This window comes from Trichomycterus rosablanca, chromosome 13 (genome assembly GCF_030014385.1).
Source record: "Trichomycterus rosablanca isolate fTriRos1 chromosome 13, fTriRos1.hap1, whole genome shotgun sequence".
NCBI lineage: Eukaryota > Metazoa > Chordata > Actinopteri > Siluriformes > Trichomycteridae > Trichomycterus > Trichomycterus rosablanca.
In genome coordinates this window covers 12,270,173-12,289,431 of record NC_086000.1, presented here as the reverse complement: position 1 = coordinate 12,289,431, position 19,259 = coordinate 12,270,173, and the positions used below count along the sequence as shown (strand labels likewise).

The 19,259-nt window shown below is 36.9% G+C and overlaps 1 protein-coding gene across 1 annotated transcript; it reads left to right on the top strand.

Annotated features, from left to right (window-relative positions):
- Positions 1–692: 692 nt before the first annotated feature.
- On the top strand, positions 693–18,561 carry LOC134325376 (uncharacterized). Its single transcript, XM_063007549.1, has 12 exons — positions 693–750; positions 10,737–10,931; positions 13,630–13,717; positions 13,795–13,961; positions 14,659–14,736; positions 15,162–15,230; positions 15,370–15,426; positions 15,571–15,633; positions 15,751–15,807; positions 15,910–16,133; positions 16,313–16,473; positions 18,460–18,561. Exons 2-12 carry the CDS (start codon positions 10,739–10,741, stop codon positions 18,497–18,499), a joined length of 1,197 nt encoding a protein of 398 aa, XP_062863619.1. The 5' UTR covers positions 693–750; positions 10,737–10,738; the 3' UTR covers positions 18,500–18,561.
- The last annotated feature ends 698 nt before the right edge of the window (positions 18,562–19,259 follow it).

Sequence of the window (19,259 nt, the reverse complement as noted above, 5' to 3'; positions counted from 1 at the left end):
TATATTAAATCATGTAAGAGTTTAATAGATTTGTCTCTTATACACACATTACGTATTCATTGATTTTAACTATTAATTAAAATAAACTAAAAATAAAAGTATTATTTAAAAAACAACTTTTGTAGGATGTGAGGGACATTAGTATGTGTATATTAAAAATAGTTTGGTTTTCTTATATTAAATCATGTAAGAGTTTAATAGATTTCTTTAGTTCCAATATAAAAGTATTACGTATTCATTGATCTTAAGTATAAATTAAAATAAAATAAAAGGTATCATCTATAAAACAAGGTTTGTAGGTTGTGAGATACATTATTTTGTGTTCATAAAAAATAGATTGACATGAATCCATGAATACATTACAAGACTTTAATGGATTTTTTTCTCTGTAATAAGTGCAGAGTAAATGTTTCCAACGTTTTTCTGTTAGTTTGATGACGCTTCCTAACGCTTTAGCTGAAGTTGATGCTTAATCAGCGGTTTCATTTTAATCTTTATTTAAATAAATACATTTAACCTCAAAATTACTATAAAATAATTTTTGTAGTATGTAGTACACTTAAATCTGTGCAAGAAATCGTAAAATAAGTAGGTGTTAGGTGTTTTTTGAACCATTTATATAGATCGGAATGGCGAATGTTAAACGAATGTCGAATATAAAACTAACTTTACCGCAGTTATAAAAAGCCGTTTTTAACCCTCAGTTCGTTATTTCTGGCTTTAAGGAGTTTACCAGAGCAGAGTTTAGAGGTAGGAAATAAATAAAATAAAACACAAGATATGAAAAATTAATATGTTATAATGGGTGACAAAACAATATAATATACCGGTATATTAATCAGAATAAAATAAATCTTTTTAGATTAACCAGGTTAACTTGAGTTAGCTTTGAGGCTAACACAGATGGATTGTTGTGGTAAATAAAATACCAAACAATATTTTTCATTTTCAGTTTGAGAGGAACTACGGAGCCCCTTAGGGGTCACTAAGGAAAAAAAATATGTGAAGACAAAATCCGTACCCTCAGTTTAGTAAACCGTACGCACGGTTTAGTAATCCGTACCCTCGGTTTAGTAAACCGTACCCTCGGTTTAGTAATCCGTACCCTCGGTTTAGTAATCCGTACCCTCGGTTTAGTAAACCGTACGCACGTATTGTCTGCGCTACAAGTTTTACTGTGCGCCCACACCCCGTTTTACGGTAATACAGTTGCGAAGCATTGAAGAGAATAAAGCATCTTTTTACAGCTGGGGTGATGGGATAGCAAACTTATTAAAAAGTCAAATCAAAATCTTATCAAATGCCACCCCACAATCATAAATAACACGAGTACTCAGCTTGTGATTTGAGAGTATTTTACCTTAGGAATTTTGAATAATAGGATTGCAAACTAACGTAAAGTGAAATGTACAGTATAAATGTCTGAGACTCATAAAGTCAGTAAGTAGAAGTATTCTTTAAGAGTCTGATGGGGTGATTTGATAATAATTTGATTTGCATTTTACTTTACGTTGGTTTGCAATCCTATTATTCTAAATTCCTAGGGTAAAATAGTCTCAAAATCACAAGATGAGTACTAGTGTTATTTATTGATTTATTTATTTATTGTTTATTTATTGTTATTGATTTGACTTTTTAATAAGCTTGCTATCCCATCACCCCAGATTACTACAGTAAAGATGTCTGAAATGTATTCCATTAATAAAAGAGTTAATGCTCTTAAAGAAAAAAGTGGAGTGCTCTGATAATAATTTGATTTGCTTATTTTAGACCTTTCAAATTGGTCTGTAACAATTCCACTTGTTTTAATGGAATTTTAAAATTTTACATTTGAATAATTTTACCATGGTATGTCTTTTGTTGCCTCTCTCTCTCTCTCTCTCTCTCTCTCTCTCTCTCTCTCTCTCTCTCTCTCTCTCTATATATATATATATATATATATATATATATATATATATATATATATATATATATATATATATATATATATATATATATATATATATATATATATATATATATATATATATAGTTGAGAAGCATTGAAGAGGATAAAGCATCTTTTTGCAGCTTAATATACTATATATTAGATATAATAACACACACACACTCACACACACACACATATACTGTATATATATATACAGGTCCTTCTCAAAAAATTAGCATATTGTGATAAAGTTCATTATTTTCCATAATGTAATGATAAAAATTAAACTTTCATATATTTTAGATTCATTGCACACCAACTGAAATATTTCAGGTCTTTTATTGTTTTAATACTGATGATTTTGGCATACAGCTCATGAAAACCCAAAATTCCTATCTCAAAAAATTAGCATATTTCATCCGACCAATAAAAGAAAAGTGTTTTTAATACAAAAAAAGTCAACCTTCAAATAATTATGTTCAGTTATGCACTCAATACTTGGTCGGGAATCCTTTTGCAGAAATGACTGCTTCAATGCGGCGTGGCATGGAGGCAATCAGCCTGTGGCACTGCTGAGGTGTTATGGAGGCCCAGGATGCTTCGATAGCGGCCTTAAGCTCATCCAGAGTGTTGGGTCTTGTGTCTCTCAACTTTCTCTTCACAATATCCCACAGATTCTCTATGGGGTTCAGGTCAGGAGAGTTGGCAGGCCAATTGAGCACAGTAATACCATGGTCAGTAAACCATTCACCAGTGGTTTTGGCACTGTGAGCAGGTGCCAGGTCGTGCTGAAAAATGAAATCTTCATCTCCATAAAGCTTTTCAGCAGATGGAAGCATGAAGTGCTCCAAAATCTCCTGATAGCTAGCTGCATTGACCCTGCCCTTGATAAAACACAGTGGACCAACACCAGCAGCTGACATGGCACCCCAGACCATCACTGACTGTGGGTACTTGACACTGGACTTCAGGCATTTTGGCATTTCCTTCTCCCCAGTCTTCCTCCAGACTCTGGCACCTTGATTTCCGAAAACAGTACTTTGGACCACTGAGCAACAGTCCAGTGCTGCTTCTCTGTAGCCCAGGTCAGGCGCTTCTGCCGCTGTTTCTGGTTCAAAAGTGGCTTGACCTGGGGAATGCGGCACCTGTAGCCCATTTCCTGCACACGCCTGTGCACGGTGGCTCTGGATGTTTCTACTCCAGACTCAGTCCACTGCTTCCGCAGGTCCCCCAAGGTCTGGAATCGGCCCTTCTCCACAATCTTCCTCAGGGTCCGGTCACCTCTTCTCGTTGTGCAGCGTTTTCTGCCACACTTTTTCCTTCCCACAGACTTCCCACTGAGGTGCCTTGATACAGCACTCTGGGAACAGCCTATTCGTTCAGAAATTTCTTTCTGTGTCTTACCCTCTTGCTTGAGGGTGTCAATGATGGCCTTCTGGACAGCAGTCAGGTCGGCAGTCTTACCCATGATTGCAGTTTTGAGTAATGAACCAGGCTGGGAGTTTTTAAAAGCCTCAGGAATCTTTTGCAGGTGTTTAGAGTTAATTCGTTGATTCAGATGATTAGGTTAATAGCTCGTTTAGAGAACCTTTTCATGATATGCTAATTTTTTGAGATAGGAATTTTGGGTTTTCATGAGCTGTATGCCAAAATCATCAGTATTAAAACAATAAAAGACCTGAAATATTTCAGTTGGTGTGCAATGAATCTAAAATATATGAAAGTTTAATTTTTATCATTACATTATGGAAAATAATGAACTTTATCACAATATGCTAATTTTTTGAGAAGGACCTGTATATATATATATATATATATATATATATATATATATATATACAGTGTATCACAAAAGTGAGTACACCCCTCACATTTCTGCAAATATTTTATTATATCTTTTCATGGGACAACACTATAGAAGTAAAACTTGGATATAACTTAGAGTAGTCAGTGTACAACTTGTATAGCAGTGTAGATTTACTGTCTTCTGAAAATAACTCAACACACAGCCATTAATGTCTAAATGGCTGGCAACATAAGTGAGTACACCCCACAGTAAACATGTCCAAATTGTGCCCAAAGTGTCAATATTTTGTGTGACCACCATTATTATCCAGCACTGCCTTAACCCTCCTGGGCATGGAATTCACCAGAGCTGCACAGGTTGCTACTGGAATCCTCTTCCACTCCTCCATGATGACATCACGGAGCTGGTGGATGTTAGACACCTTGAACTCCTCCACCTTCCACTTGAGGATGCGCCACAGGTGCTCAATTGGGTTTAGTCCATCACCTTTACCTTCAGCTTCCTCAGCAAGGCAGTTGTCATCTTGGAGGTGTGTTTGGGGTCGTTATCCTGTTGGAAAACTGCCATGAGGCCCAGTTTTCGAAGGGAGGGGATCATGCTCTGTTTCAGAATGTCACAGTACATGTTGGAATTCATGTTTCCCTCAATGAACTGCAGCTCCCCAGTGCCAGCAACACTCATGCAGCCCAAGACCATGATGCTACCACCACCATGCTTGACTGTAGGCAAGATACAGTTGTCTTGGTACTTCTCACCAGGGCGCCGCCACACATGCTGGACACCATCTGAGCCAAACAAGTTTATCTTGGTCTCGTTAGACCACAGGGCATTCCAGTAACCCATGTTCTTGGACTGCTTGTTTTCAGCAAACTGTTTGCGGGCTTTCTTGTGCGTCAGCTTCCTTCTGGGATGACGACCATGCAGACCGAGTTGATGCAGTGTGCGGCGTATGGTCTGAGCACTGACAGGCTGACCTCCCACGTCTTCAACCTCTGCAGCAATGCTGGCAGCACTCATGTGTCTATTTTTTAAAGCCAACCTCTGGATATGACGCCGAACACGTGGACTCAACTTCTTTGGTCGACCCTGGCGAAGCCTGTTCCGAGTGGAACCTGTCCTGGAAAACCGCTGTATGACCTTGGCCACCATGCTGTAGCTCAGTTTCAGGGTGTTAGCAATCTTCTTATAGCCCAGGCCATCTTTGTGGAGAGCAACAATTCTATTTCTCACATCCTCAGAGAGTTCTTTGCCATAAGGTGCCATGTTGAATATCCAGTGGCCAGTATGAGAGAATTGTACCCAAAACACCAAATTTAACAGCCCTGCTCCCCATTTACACTTGGGACCTTGACACATGACACCAGGGAGGGACAACGACACATTTGGGCACAATTTGGACATGTTCACTGTGGAGTGTACTCACTTATGTTGCCAGCTATTTAGACATTAATGGCTGTGTGTTGAGTTATTTTCAGAAGACAGTAAATCTACACTGCTATACAAGCTGTACACTGACTACTCTAAGTTATATCCAAGTTTTAGTTCTATAGTGTTGTCCCATGAAAAGATATAATGAAATATTTGCAGAAATGTGAGGGGTGTACTCACTTTTGTGATACACTGTATATATATATATATATATATATATGTGTGTGTGTGTGTGTTATTATATCTAATATATAGTATATTAAGCTGCAAAAAGATGCTTTATCCTCTTCAATGCTTCGCAACTATATATATAAATATATATATATATATATATATATATATATATATATATATATATATATATATATATATATATATATATATATATATATATATATATATAGAGGCAACAAAAGACATACCATGGTAAAATTATTCAAATGTAAAATTTTAAAATTCCATTAAAACAAGTGGAATTGTTACAGACCAATTTGAAAGGTCTAAAATAAGCAAATCAAATTATTATCAGAGCACTCCACTTTTTTCTTTAAGAGCATTAACTCTTTTATTAATGGAATACATTTCAGACATCTTTACTGTAGTAATCTGGGGTGATGGGATAGCAAGCTTATTAAAAAGTCAAATCAATAACAATAAATAAACAATAAATAAATAAATCAATAAATAACACTAGTACTCATCTTGTGATTTTGAGACTATTTTACCCTAGGAATTTAGAATAATAGGATTGCAAACCAACGTAAAGTAAAATGCAAATCAAATTATTATCAAATCACCCCATCAGACTCTTAAAGAATACTTCTACTTACTGACTTTATGAGTCTCAGACATTTATACTGTACATTTCACTTTACGTTAGTTTGCAATCCTATTATTCAAAATTCCTAAGGTAAAATACTCTCAAATCACAAGCTAAGTACTCGTGTTATTTATGATTGTGGGGTGGCATTTGATAAGATTTTGATTTGACTTTTTAATAAGTTTGCTATCCCATCACCCCAGCTGTAAAAAGATGCTTTATTCTCTTCAATGCTTCGCAACTGTATTACCGTAAAACGGGGTGTGGGCGCACAGTAAAACTTGTAGCGCAGACAATCCGTGCGTACGGTTTACTAAACCGAGGGTACGGATTACTAAACCGAGGGTACGGTTTACTAAACCGAGGGTACGGATTACTAAACCGAGGGTACGGATTACTAAACCGAGCGTACGGTTTACTAAACCGAGGGTACGGTTTACTAAACCGAGGGTACGGATTACGCTCTTCATATATATTTTTTTCCTTAGTGACCCCTAAGGGGCTCCGTAAGGAACAACATTATTAAACGTTTAATATTTTATTAATTCTCGAAATATATAATTCAGAGGAGTCGATTCCTCTACACCGATCGCCAGAGGAGTCGATTCCTCTACGCCGATTACTGTTGTTATTGTAAAGTGTAACGGAATCGTGGATCCCGCTTTGGTCCGCGATGCGTGGTGCCGTGGTTAACATTGAGTCGACTCAGAGTCGTGATTTATTAGTTGACCATCGAGCACCAACAAAACGGAACACTGTAAATTCTCTTAAGCTCTAAGATTTTCAGTAGTAAAACATTAGGCACAGTTTAAACACACACTTTAAACTAAATGTCCAACGTGTCTGACTCCAACAGGCTAAACAGCTGGGCTGCTCACGTTCAGCACAATATCACTGACATATACTGGACAATTACCATTTAAACAAGAACTTAACACATTACCGACATTTCTTAAAGCTTAATTACGTGCCACTACTTTATAAAGTTCAACAACATGAAAGACTCACCTCATCTGATAACAGAGGAGGAGAAATCCACGACCATCCCCCGTTCTGCTCCCACACGTGGACTAACTGTTTACAGCTCACTGCAGACAAGAACCGCCTACTTTTAGAGAAAGATCTGACTGACATCCAGAACCACCAACCACCAAATTACGCCGATCGGACCAGCGAGCTGAGGGCGGGACTAAATTGATGTCCCATCTGCAAATTAAATATGTAAATAATATAAAATGTTCGAATATTTTTTACATTTTAATAGATATTGTATTTTGTGATTTAATTAAAAGGGTAAAAAAAAATTGAGATGCAATATTGTTATGTGCAGTGCGCTCTGGCCAACTCTTACAACTCTGGGTCAGAAGAAGTGATTGACACTTCTGCAATACAATAGCAGGGACTTGGAGGAAGACAAAGAGAGGCGATTAGCCAAGATCACTCACACTTAGTGAGCTTTGGTGAGGGAGAGCGCGTCAATCAGTAACAGATGCGCTGGAGCTTAGAAAATATGCGCACCTATATCTGAAGAAGCGCTGTGGAATCCCATCTGGGCAAAACCTCTTACAATAAATCTACGTTTACTTGTTCATCACAGATAAAACAAATAAAATCTTTATGTTTTGTTAGAGACTATTTAAAATGTTTTGGGAACACATTGCCTACATTCAGAAAATGCTCCAGAATAATTTAATGGATTGGCCCAAGTGAATAAAATAATTATGACTAGTATGTTATCCACAACAGTTAAATACACATTGTCCACCCTAAATATAACAGACACGTCTTTCTTTTTCTCACTTTTTAGGGGGGCTACAGGTCTAACCACACCCACGTCTGCCATCAATCCCATTACAACAAACAAAACTTACAAACTGAAGAAGTTTATTGAAATAGTGTTTTAGGGTCAGTTAGGGTCAAAATAAAAGATATCAAGAAAGACATAATATTTTGTGATTAAGCTCTACTTCAAGATTATCAAAATATTTAATACTAAAGTCATATTTATGATGGTGACCAAAAAATGTAAAGTTTAAAATCGTAATGAGATCAAAGTCATAATTATTTTGAGATTAAAGTTGTAATAGTTTGAGAATAAATGTGTAATATTTAGAGCATCATTGGACTACCAAAATCCAAATTCTAACCGTAAAAACACATGACCATCTTTAGGGCTGCATTGGGGTTTTCTGATAATATTACTAACACTTTCCTCGGTCAGGTTTGTGATTAAACATCAGTAAATGATGTGTAATTTATTTTAGAATACAGTTCTTTTGCAGATTCAATACCTGAGCCTTTTAGTAGAATGTTTCCGTGTGCCTCACACACTACCATAAAATGCTGTTGGGTAGTCCACAGTGATTTCACATTCTCAAAATTTTAAGTTTAATCTTAAAATTATTATTTTAATCTTGAAATATTATGACTCTGTTCTTGAAATACTTGAGTTATAACTTAAATAGTGAAGTTCTACAATTATGTTCTACAGTAACGGAGCATGACATAAGTAATACTATAGTTTTTGTTATAATTAATATATTTCTCTTAAAACAGATTTCCAATTCTGTGATTATCCTGTGAAGTTTTTCATCTGCATCCAGTAAGTAACCATTGTCAAGATGGAACAGAAGACTGTTTAAAACATTTATTTTATGTTTCATGTTTGGTCTTTTTAAATTCTCAGTATGGCTTTCACAACACCCTCATATAGGACAATAAGAAGAAAATCCAAAGCCAGAGTTAATGAACAATTAATTTCTGTCTATGTAAATGAACTGGGCTGTGGGAGTCCATATCAAAGGCTGTTTGTCCAATGAGGACAACGAGGAATTTTTTTATGCCTTTGAACTCACAGAAACAGAATCAGACACAGACTCAGTTTCAGAGGTCCAAGCCTCTCTGCATAGTAGACTGGCATCATGGGCTGTTGAGCAAAATGTTACACATTCTGCTTTAAACAGTCTCCTAAAGATCCTGGCAGATTACCACCCAAAACTCCCTCATGATGCAAGAACATTGCTTGGAACTGTTCGTTCTACAAAAATGACCTGCAAAGATATTGCTGGGGGACAGTATTACCATTTTGGTGTGCTTGAAGCTATTACACATCTCTTAGAAGAACACAAGCATGTCATAAAAGAAACACACCTTCTGAACCTCCAGGTCAATATTGATGGTTTACCTTTATTCAAGAGTTCCACCACACAGTTTTGGCCAATTCTAGGAATTATTGAAAATCTTCCAAAACATGACTCAGTCATAATAGGTTTGTTTTGTGGCAACCAAAAACCAGGATCCCTGGATGCCTTCCTAGAAGATTTTGTGTCAGACATTTCTAATCTGGAAAAAGGATTTAATTACAAAGGAGATTTCCTGTACTTAAGGCTGTGCACAGTAGTTTGTGATGCTCCGGCATGTGCCTTTGTGAAAAACATAAAAGGTCACTCTGGCTATAGTGGCTGTGGGAAATGTACCCAAGAGGGGAAGTATATTGAGAATCGAGTTGTTTTTCCTGAAATTGATGCTTTACTGAGAACAGATGAGTCATTCAGGGCTCAAATAGATGAAGAACATCATCATGGTCCCACACCACTGCAAAGAACATCACTGAAAATGGTAACAGGCTTTCCATTAGACTATATGCACCTTGTGTGCCTTGGTGTTATGCGCAGGCTCCTTTTGTTGTGGCTACGGGGTCCTTTGTCCTGCAGACTGCCTGCCTCTACTGTTGACAACCTTTCAAGCAGACTTCAGCAAATCCATAAAAATGTTCCCTTGGAATTCTCGCGACAACCAAGGTCTGTAAGAGAGTTAGACAGGTGGAAAGCTACTGAGTTCCGGCAGTTTTTGTTGTACAGTGGGCCTGTTCTTTTAAATAGCACACTCATTACAACAGCATACCAAAACTTTCTTCTACTTTTTGTGGGAGTGTTCATTTTATCCATCAAACAGCTACTCCGAGACCATCTTGAGGATGCTAATGACATTTTGGTTTTATTTGTGAAACACTTTCAAGAGCTCTATGGGGAAAAGTTCATGTCTTACAATGTACACAACCTTGTTCACTTGGCACAAGATGTAAAAATACATGGTGCACTCGATAATTTCAGTGCATTTCAATTTGAATCTTTCCTTCACCAGATTAAAAAGCTAATTAGAAAACCTGGCTTCCCACTCAGTCAGGTCATTAGAAGACTGTCAGAGAGGCCCAAAAAACTGAATCGAAATAGGAAAAGAATGGGATTATACAAAGTTCATGCATGTGGTCCACTTCCCAGGTCCATCCAAACAGCCAGTCAGTATCGCGAACTGAGGACACAGAGTTTCTCATTGAGATTAGATGAAGCCAACAGCTTTATTTACATCAACAACAAAGTTGCCAGAGTGAAAAATATTTTCTCCCATGGAAATGAGGTCTACATTGCATACTGCTGTTTTCTCGAACAGGAATCATTCTTCGAATACCCTCTTTCCTCAGCCACACTTGGCATCTACTTAATAGACAAGGTCTCAGGGGCCACTGAATATTGCAAATTTTCAGAAGTTCAACAGAAGGCATTTGTTTTGCCATATAAGATGAAATTTGTATCTTTTCCCCTTCTGCATACCAGTTCATGAGAAATTTGCTACCAGAACCTCACTTTTCATCCCCACTGAGTTTTTTTTAAATTTTCTTCTTCATAATCAAGTTTTTTTTTTTTTATAGTTTTCATGACATATGAGTAGCATGATAGATCCCTGTATGATAGGAATGTACCTACTGGTTGAATTTGTGGATGAGGGAACAACAAGCCCGGTGGCAGCAGAGTGGTACCATGAGGGCATATCATGGTGGCCTCCATACACAGACAAAGCCAAACTTCTAAAAAGTATCCGAGGCAGTGAGGTCCCAAATGTGAGCAGAGGATGGACACAGCACCAAGCTCGTATCCTTTACAGCTCAGGTAATCTAAAATGTATAAGAATATTGATTAGATAAACATTATGTACATTATACAGTACAGACCAAAAGTTTGGACACAAACTTCTCATTCAAAGAGTTTATGACTTATTTTCATGACTATGAAAATTGTAGATTCACACTGAAGGCATCAAAACTATGAATTAACACATGTGGAATTATATACTTAACAAAAAAGTGTGAAACAACTGAAAATATGTTTTATATTCTCGGTTCTTCAAAGTAGCCACCTGCTGCTTTGATTACTGCTTCGCACACTCTTGGCATTCTCTTGATGAGCTTTCAGAGGTAGTCACCTGAAATGGTTTTCACTTCTCAGGTGTCCCCTGTCAGGTTTAATAAGTGGGATTTCTTGCCTTATAAATGGGGTTGGGACCATCAGTTGTGTTGTGCAGAAGTCAGGTGGATACACAGCTGATAGTCCTACTGAATAGACTGTTAGAATTTGTATCATGGCAAGAAAAAAAGCAGCTAAGTAAAGAAAAATGAGTGGCCATCATTACTTTAAGAACTGAAGAACAGTCAGTCCGAAAAATTGGGAAAATTTTGAAAGTGTCCCCAAGTGCAGTCGCAAAAACCATCAAGCGCTACAAAGAAACTGGCTTACATGAGGACCGCCCCAGGAAAGGAAGACCAAGAGTCACCTCTGCTGCGGAGGATAAGCTCATACGAGTCACCAGCCTCAGAAATCGCAGGTTAACAGCAGCTCAGATTAGAGACCAGGTAAATGCCACACAGAGTTGTAGCAGCAGACACATCTCTAGAACAACGGTTAAGAGGAGACTGTGTGCATCAGGCCTTCATGGTAAAATAGCTGTTAGGAAACCTCTGCTAAGGACAGGCAACAAGCAGAAGAGACTTGTTTGGGCTAAAGAACACAAGGAATGGACATTAGACCAGTGAAAATCTGTGCTTTGGTCTGATCAGTCCAAATTTGAGATCTTTGGTTCCAACCACCGTGTCTTTGTGCGGCGCAGAAAAGGTGGACGGATGTACTCTACTGCAAAGCAGTAATCAAAGCAAAAGGTGGCTACTATAATATAAAACATATTTTCAGTTGTTTCACACTTTTTTGTTAAGTATATAATTCCACATGTGTTAATTCATAGTTTTGATGCCTTCAGTGTGAATCTACCATTTTCATAGTCATGAAAAAAAAGAACAATCTTTGAATGAGAAGGTGTGTCCAAACTTTTGGTCTGTACTGTATGTACAGTCATGTGAAAAAGTAAGTACACCCTCTTTGAATTCTATGGTTTTGTGTATTCAGACATAATAAAAACCATCTATTTCTTATCAGGTCTTAAAATTATATAAATACAGTCTCAGATAAACAATAATGCATAATAAATTACACTCATTCATTCATTTGTATAAAAACACTAGACCAAAATAGAAAAAGCAGTATGTGAAAAAATAAGTACACCCCATGAATGAATAGCATGTAGAATCTCATTTATTAGTAATAAGTTGTAGTAATGGTTTTCTGTATGACTTTATCAGTCTCTAACATCGTTCTGGAGGAATTTTACTCCACTCTTCTTTACAACATTACTTCAGTTCACTGAGGTTTGTGTCCATTCATTTGTAAATGATCTCAAATTTAACTCTAGAATACTTTGGTTTCAAGAGGAGTTCATGGTCGACTCAACGGCTGTAATCTGTCCAGATCCTGTGACTGTAACACAAACCCCTAATCGTCACCCCTTCACCACCATGATTGACAGTTTGTATGGGGTGTTTGTGCTGATATGCTGTGTTTGTTTTTTGTCAGATGTGCCGTTGTGAATTTTGGCCAAATATCTCAATTTTGGTTTCGTCTGTCCACAGGACATTGTTCCAGAAATCTTGTGGTTTATTTCAGATGCAACTTTGCAAACTTAATCTGTTTTGTCATGTTCATTTTAAAGAGAGAACATTTTCTTTCAGAAACCCTTCCAGCAGGCCAAACTTGTTCAGTCTTTTTGTTTTAGTTGAACAGTCATTAAATTGAACATTTAACATGCTAACCGAAGCCTGTAGAGTCTTAGATGAAGCTCTTGGATGTTTTGCAATTTCTCAGAGCATTGCACAGTCTGATCTCGTGGTGAACTTGCAGGGACGTCTACTACTGGGAAGCTGCCTTGAATGTTTTCCACTTGTAAATGATCTTTCTTACTGTAGAACGATGAACTTCAGATTTGGAAATGGCTTTATAACCCTTCCCACAATAATCAGCAGGAACAATTCTTTGTCTAAGATCATTGTTGATGTCTTTCCTACTTGGTATTGTGTTTACACACACCTGAATGGTCCAGACCACAATAAGTGCCAAAACTTCTGATTTTATAGACATGATCACACTTACTAATCATCAGTTAATCAAGATCATTTGATTAGCAGAACCTGACTGATAAATACCCTCTTAATTCCTTTAGAAACAGTAAGGGTGTACTTATTTTTTCACACACTGCTTTTTGTATTTTGATCTAGTTTTTTATATAAATAATGAGATGGTGTAATTTGTTATGTGTTATTGTCTATCTGAGGTTGTATTTATATAATGGTAAGACCTGATGAAGAACAGATGATTTATATTATGTCCTGATACATAAAAACATAAAATTCAAAGAGGGTGTACTTACTTTTTCCCATGACTGTATATTATGCATTTAATTGTCTGCATGCAAAATATATTACAGATTGTTTGGACAAGGTCGTCCAGAAATGGAGAATATCCTGCGAGACCTCGGATTTAAATTCAGACAATGATTTCCCACGAAAACGAAAGTAATTTTATAACATGTCACACAACATTGTGTAGTACTTCATGAAGATTTCTATTTGATTTTTCTTTTACTTTTTAGACCTAAAAAGCCATTTGAATTTATTGAAAAGTCTCAAGCAAAATGGCATCCCAGCCCTCAAAAACAGAATCTCAAAATGAAAAAGAAAACAGTGCATTCCCTACCACCACCACCAATACCACCACCACCACCTGCTGACCATCGAAATCCTGGAACAAACAGAAGTAGTAATTTTAGTGTATTTTTCTTCCCAAAAAAAAACAAAACAGTCCAAGATGTAACACTCTTTGCAACTTGAGCTGGACTAGATGGGTCTAAATGGCTGAAGGCTGAACAGATACATACATGCGCCTGGCATTTTTGTGACATCACCAAAAAAAACAAAAAAACAAAACAAAACAAAAAAGACCCTCAGCCTTATTTTGATAAAATAATAATAAAAATACATTTTGAATCTTGTTCATATACTTATACCACCTTATAGGGCCCCTTAAATTTTAGGAAACACAATAGCTCAGAAGACTTAAATCTTTTCATTCCATTGCCTGAATAAAATATAGTTTGAAAGACTGGGAAAAGCCTGGCAAATCTTTAAAACACAACACTGGCTTTAAAGCTTATGATATTTCACATTTCCACAAGTATTACTGGGCGTTTATTAGAAATCTCATACTGAAGATTGTTAATATTCACTATAATTAGTTAGATACTGTTAAGAATGTGTTTGTTAAACTGTTTGAGGACTAAGCAGTGCAAAGCTAGTCTATAATAATATAACCAATGCCCAGAGAAAAATAAAATCATTTTTTTTCAGTTCCATCATATTTATAGAAGCTTAGTATTTCAAACATCACGCATAAACGCATATTGAAAAAAGCAGGTTTTTAAAATGGACAGTGTACTTACCAAATTATGATTTTTTAGTGATGTCACAGGATGAGTGCTTCCAGACAAATGTTCAGGGATACTCGGATGAAACCTCCTTCCCAGAATCTAGACAAGGTAAAGTTCATTGAAAATGAAGAAATTAAATATATAAAAACATTACAACACTTTCCAAAAAAGTTGGGATGCTGGGCAACATATAAATAATAACAGAATACAATGATGTGCAAATTATTTACATTGTATTTTTAATTGAAAATAGTACCAAGAAAACATATCAAATGTTGAAACTGAGATATTCTCCTACTAATTAATAAAACAAGTTTAACATATTTAAATAAATTCAATTAAGCAATGGAACAAAAATGTTTCATGCTGTGGAAATGACTAGATTTAAGAGAGCTTACAGTATTTTTTTCCTTTTATCCTGTCCAACTAATAAAAGTTCTGAAGTGCAGTTTTAATTTCAGTCCACAATAAAACAAACTTAGAATAACAAATTTAAATTATGAATATAGTACATACCTATTTCTTTTTTTCAGTGATGTCAAAGGCCCAGTCCTATCAGGGAAGAATTCAGGATGCTTGGTTCACTGAACCAACACAGCAGAGTAAAATCACATTTGTCATATATGCTATTCATAGAAACCCCCTGCTTGATAAGTATTTATCAAAACAAATAGAGAAATATACATAACCTTACAAATTCATAAAAAGTTTAATCACCCATGCATAATTATTTGCTTTCAGTGATGTCACAAATCCAATTGCTCAGTCAAGATGGACAGTCCACCATCACAGAACAAAGTAAGGTTTCTCTACAGTCATTAACATTACAATTAACTAAAATGTTTCTTAATAATTTAATAGAAAATTTATTTCACTATAGATCTTCAGCATGTTTAAGAAGACAAACTTAAATCTTACCAAGTGCTTACCTTTCTCCTTAAGTGACAGAAGACAATCAAAGTGTTGGTTTGGAAAGCCACTGTGACATTCTGTCAGCAGGACCAGGTAAGATAACAGCACTGCACAAATTACAGTGACTTTATATTTGTGGTTAACCTCACTTATTATTGTTATACTTAAATACTTATGAGTAGACCAATATACTGTCCTTGGTGTTAATAGCTAACGCACCTAGAGTCCGTCTGCCTACAGGCCGACTAGTGCCGGGTCAATGCACACGTAAGTTTAAGTAAATTCTATTTTATAAAATTCTTAATTGTCTTATTTATTGATCTAATAAACATGTGTGAATAACCATGATATTATTATGTGACTTCCCAGCAGCAGAGAGGGCCATCTTAGAGATGCTGGGGGAACTGCAGCTCCAGGTCCAGCATCTCACTTCTGTTATTACCCAAAGAGGCCCCTTTTTGGGTAACAGCAGCCTGAAGATGCCACCTGCACCAGCAGATAAAGAGGAAGAAGATGGACTTCCACTGGAAAGCATTCAGGCCTTGAATGACTTTGAAGTCCATCTTCAAAACAAGATCTTCAAGCAAAAATTGGTAATTTACTGTACCTTACACACACACACACTATATATATATATATATATATATATATATATATATATATATATATATATATATATATATATATATATATATATATATATATATATATATATATATATATATTGTACATTGCATGTACATTACTTACCGAATATTTTTGTCAACTTCAGGTGTCAAAACTGTCACTGGTTGGGGGGCAAACACTTAAAAAAAACAGTGTGGCGGATTTGTGGCAAAGTGTTTGCTCCTCAACTAGCTGTGCAGTTGAACTGGTGTGGCAGAGGAGAGAAAACGGCCATCAAAAACACACACCTGAAAGACACAATTGTCTGTAAGTATAAACATTTTTGTCAACAATTTTTAGTTCTGTATATTGACTTAAGATATCTTGTTTGTGCACCTTCTAGTCCACTAGACCATAATCAGTAGTCATTTTCTAACCACAGGATCATTGCTGGATGGATATTTTTGTGATCTTCCATTGATTAACAGAGTACAGTAGTCTTTATATGGTGTATAGGCTGTAGTCTTTAATCCTAGATGAATGCCTTACCATTCTCATGTGGAATTGTTTAATATGCCAAAAATTCATAGCTCTATTAAAAGATGACAAGCTATTGCAGTCTAATGGCATTAACCCTCCTGTTGTCCTCGGGTCAAAATGACCCGCCACTGTGTTAAAACCCCCCCAAAAATCCACTAAATGCTATTTTTTTACCTTGAAATTTTATGACTTTTCCTAGATTGGCCCCAACAATAGAAAAAGTGAAATGTTGCTTTTATTCACATTTCCATGTAAGCTGTACAAAAAAAGGTACAAAGGTGGTCTTCGGGTCAAAATGACCCGTGAGGCAAATAGAGTTGAAATCAAGGTCACAGAGTTATTTACAACCCACAGAATGTTACAATGTTTTAGTTGTGTCTCAGATCAATCAGTAGCAGAAGTAATCAGGTGGTGTTCTCGCAGACTTCAGAAGACCACCTGTTTATTTCCAGAGGTTATAAAGGTGCTGCAGATAACAGGACCCAGAATTCTGTCTGTACTGAAGCCATGAGTGTGCGTTATAGCGTTGAAGAGGCTGTAGAGCTGATTTTCTCAGATGTCCAGCAAGACAACTCTGATTCAGAAGAGGAAGTGGAGCATGTATCCGAAGAAGAAGATGGGGAGGAATACAACCCAGAGCATGATGAATCATCTTCAGAAGAAGAAGAAAACCCTGAAGCTAAAAGAGAGACTTTCCTTTCAAAAAATGGCAAAATAACATGGTCTTCAGCAGCATATGACCAACACGGCAGGCATGCAGAACAAAACGTTGTGCTTGATGTGACAGAGGGACTGAGGGGTCACAATGTGACATGTGACAATTTCTTCACCTCTTATGAACTCGGACTGCAGCTCCTGAAGAGGAAGATCACCATGGTTGGTGCAGTTCGAAAGAACAAGCCTGAGCTCCCACCTGCACTGCTTGCGTCAAAGGAGAGAAAGGTCTTCTCCTCAAAGTTTGCCTTCACGCCCACCACCACTCCAGTTTCCTACCTCCCAAAGAAAAACAAGAATGTAGTTCTTCTGAGCACACTGCACGCAGATGGTGACATTAGCGATCGTGAGGACAGGAAGTCAATCATCATCCTAGACTACAACCGCAACAAAGGAGGTGTGGACAACCTAGATAAGGTGATTGGAACAGATAGCTGCAGAAGAATGACTGCCCGCTGGCCCCTGGTCATCTTCCACAACATCATTGATGTTTCCTCCTACAATGCCTTTGTGATTTGGAGAGAGATCAACCCGACCTGGATGTCTCGTAAGCAGAACAAGAGGAGGGTGTTCCTGGAGCAGCTAGGAAAGGCACTTGTTACTCCACTCATTGAAAGAAGGAAGCATGTCCCCCACACAGAAGCCTCAGCAGCAGTTGTGAAAGCTATTCAGAGTGCAGGAGCCCCTGATCAACCTGAGGATCCAGCTACCACAGCCACTTCCCCAGCTAGGGCAAGTAAGAGGAAGAGATGTCAGTTCTGCCCTCAAAAGAAGGACTGTAAAACACATACTGTGTGCTGCAGGTGTAAGAAATATTTCTGCAAAGGCTGTGCACTTGCATACTGCCCTCCATGTGCTAATTAGTTGAATGGGTTGTTATATTTCATATTTTTGTATTGTACATTGTCTTAAATTGTTCACTGGAGAAAAAAAAAAGAAACTGAGTCATTGGGATGAATAAAATTTCATTTAATACAGCGAGACTATTTATTCTATTACTCATGTCTAATGTTACAGCTACATATACCTACTCTTTTTGTAATCCGATTTTTTTTTCAGTATCAGCAATGAGAAACCCGCTGCTCCCCACTCCAAATGAGGCTGAAGCTGAGAAGATAATTAAAGAGTGGCTTCGCCTTTCCAGTGACAGGCTCAGAAAAAGGCAGAGATAGTTTTTACATTTATTTTATGTTTTATATATATAATAGTTTATGTATATATAAATACTTGTATATATGTTCTTTTTTTTTAAAGTTAAGGCTAAGTTAGTAGTATGTAAGTTATTATATATTTATATGTGTATGTTAAAATAAGAAACATTTTATATCAAATGTTTTACATAATTTTGCAATTAAATTTTTTTTTTAATTCCTAATAAAAGTTTATTGTTAAACCTTTCATAATTTGAACTCAGTTTTGCTAAAAGACAAAACACAAAATAAAAATAAAACATTAAAACAAGACTGTGATAGAAGTAGTACAGAATTCATGTCGCCGAAAGGGAGTTTGGAAAATACATCGCGGAGACATCGGATGAAAGTCGTAGAAGGGGAAGCTGGACGTAGGTATGTCGGAAAATACGTCGCGGATACACCGGATCAGCGTCGTTTTAAGGGCGCTTTTTCATCAAAGCTACGTAGTGCCAAACGACATAAATACTATGTAACGCCAACCATTCTAAGTAGGGAGCAGCGACGTAGCAGTGACGTATTTGTGCTGTCTGGGGAAGCGCTGACCATGTTACCCGACAGGTTGTCCTCTCCTCCCTCGGGCATGACAGCCGCAGTGAGTGACTCCGACATCAACCTTCTGCTCAGAGGTGAAGGATACCCAAACTGGCTTTTAAACAGGGACATGCC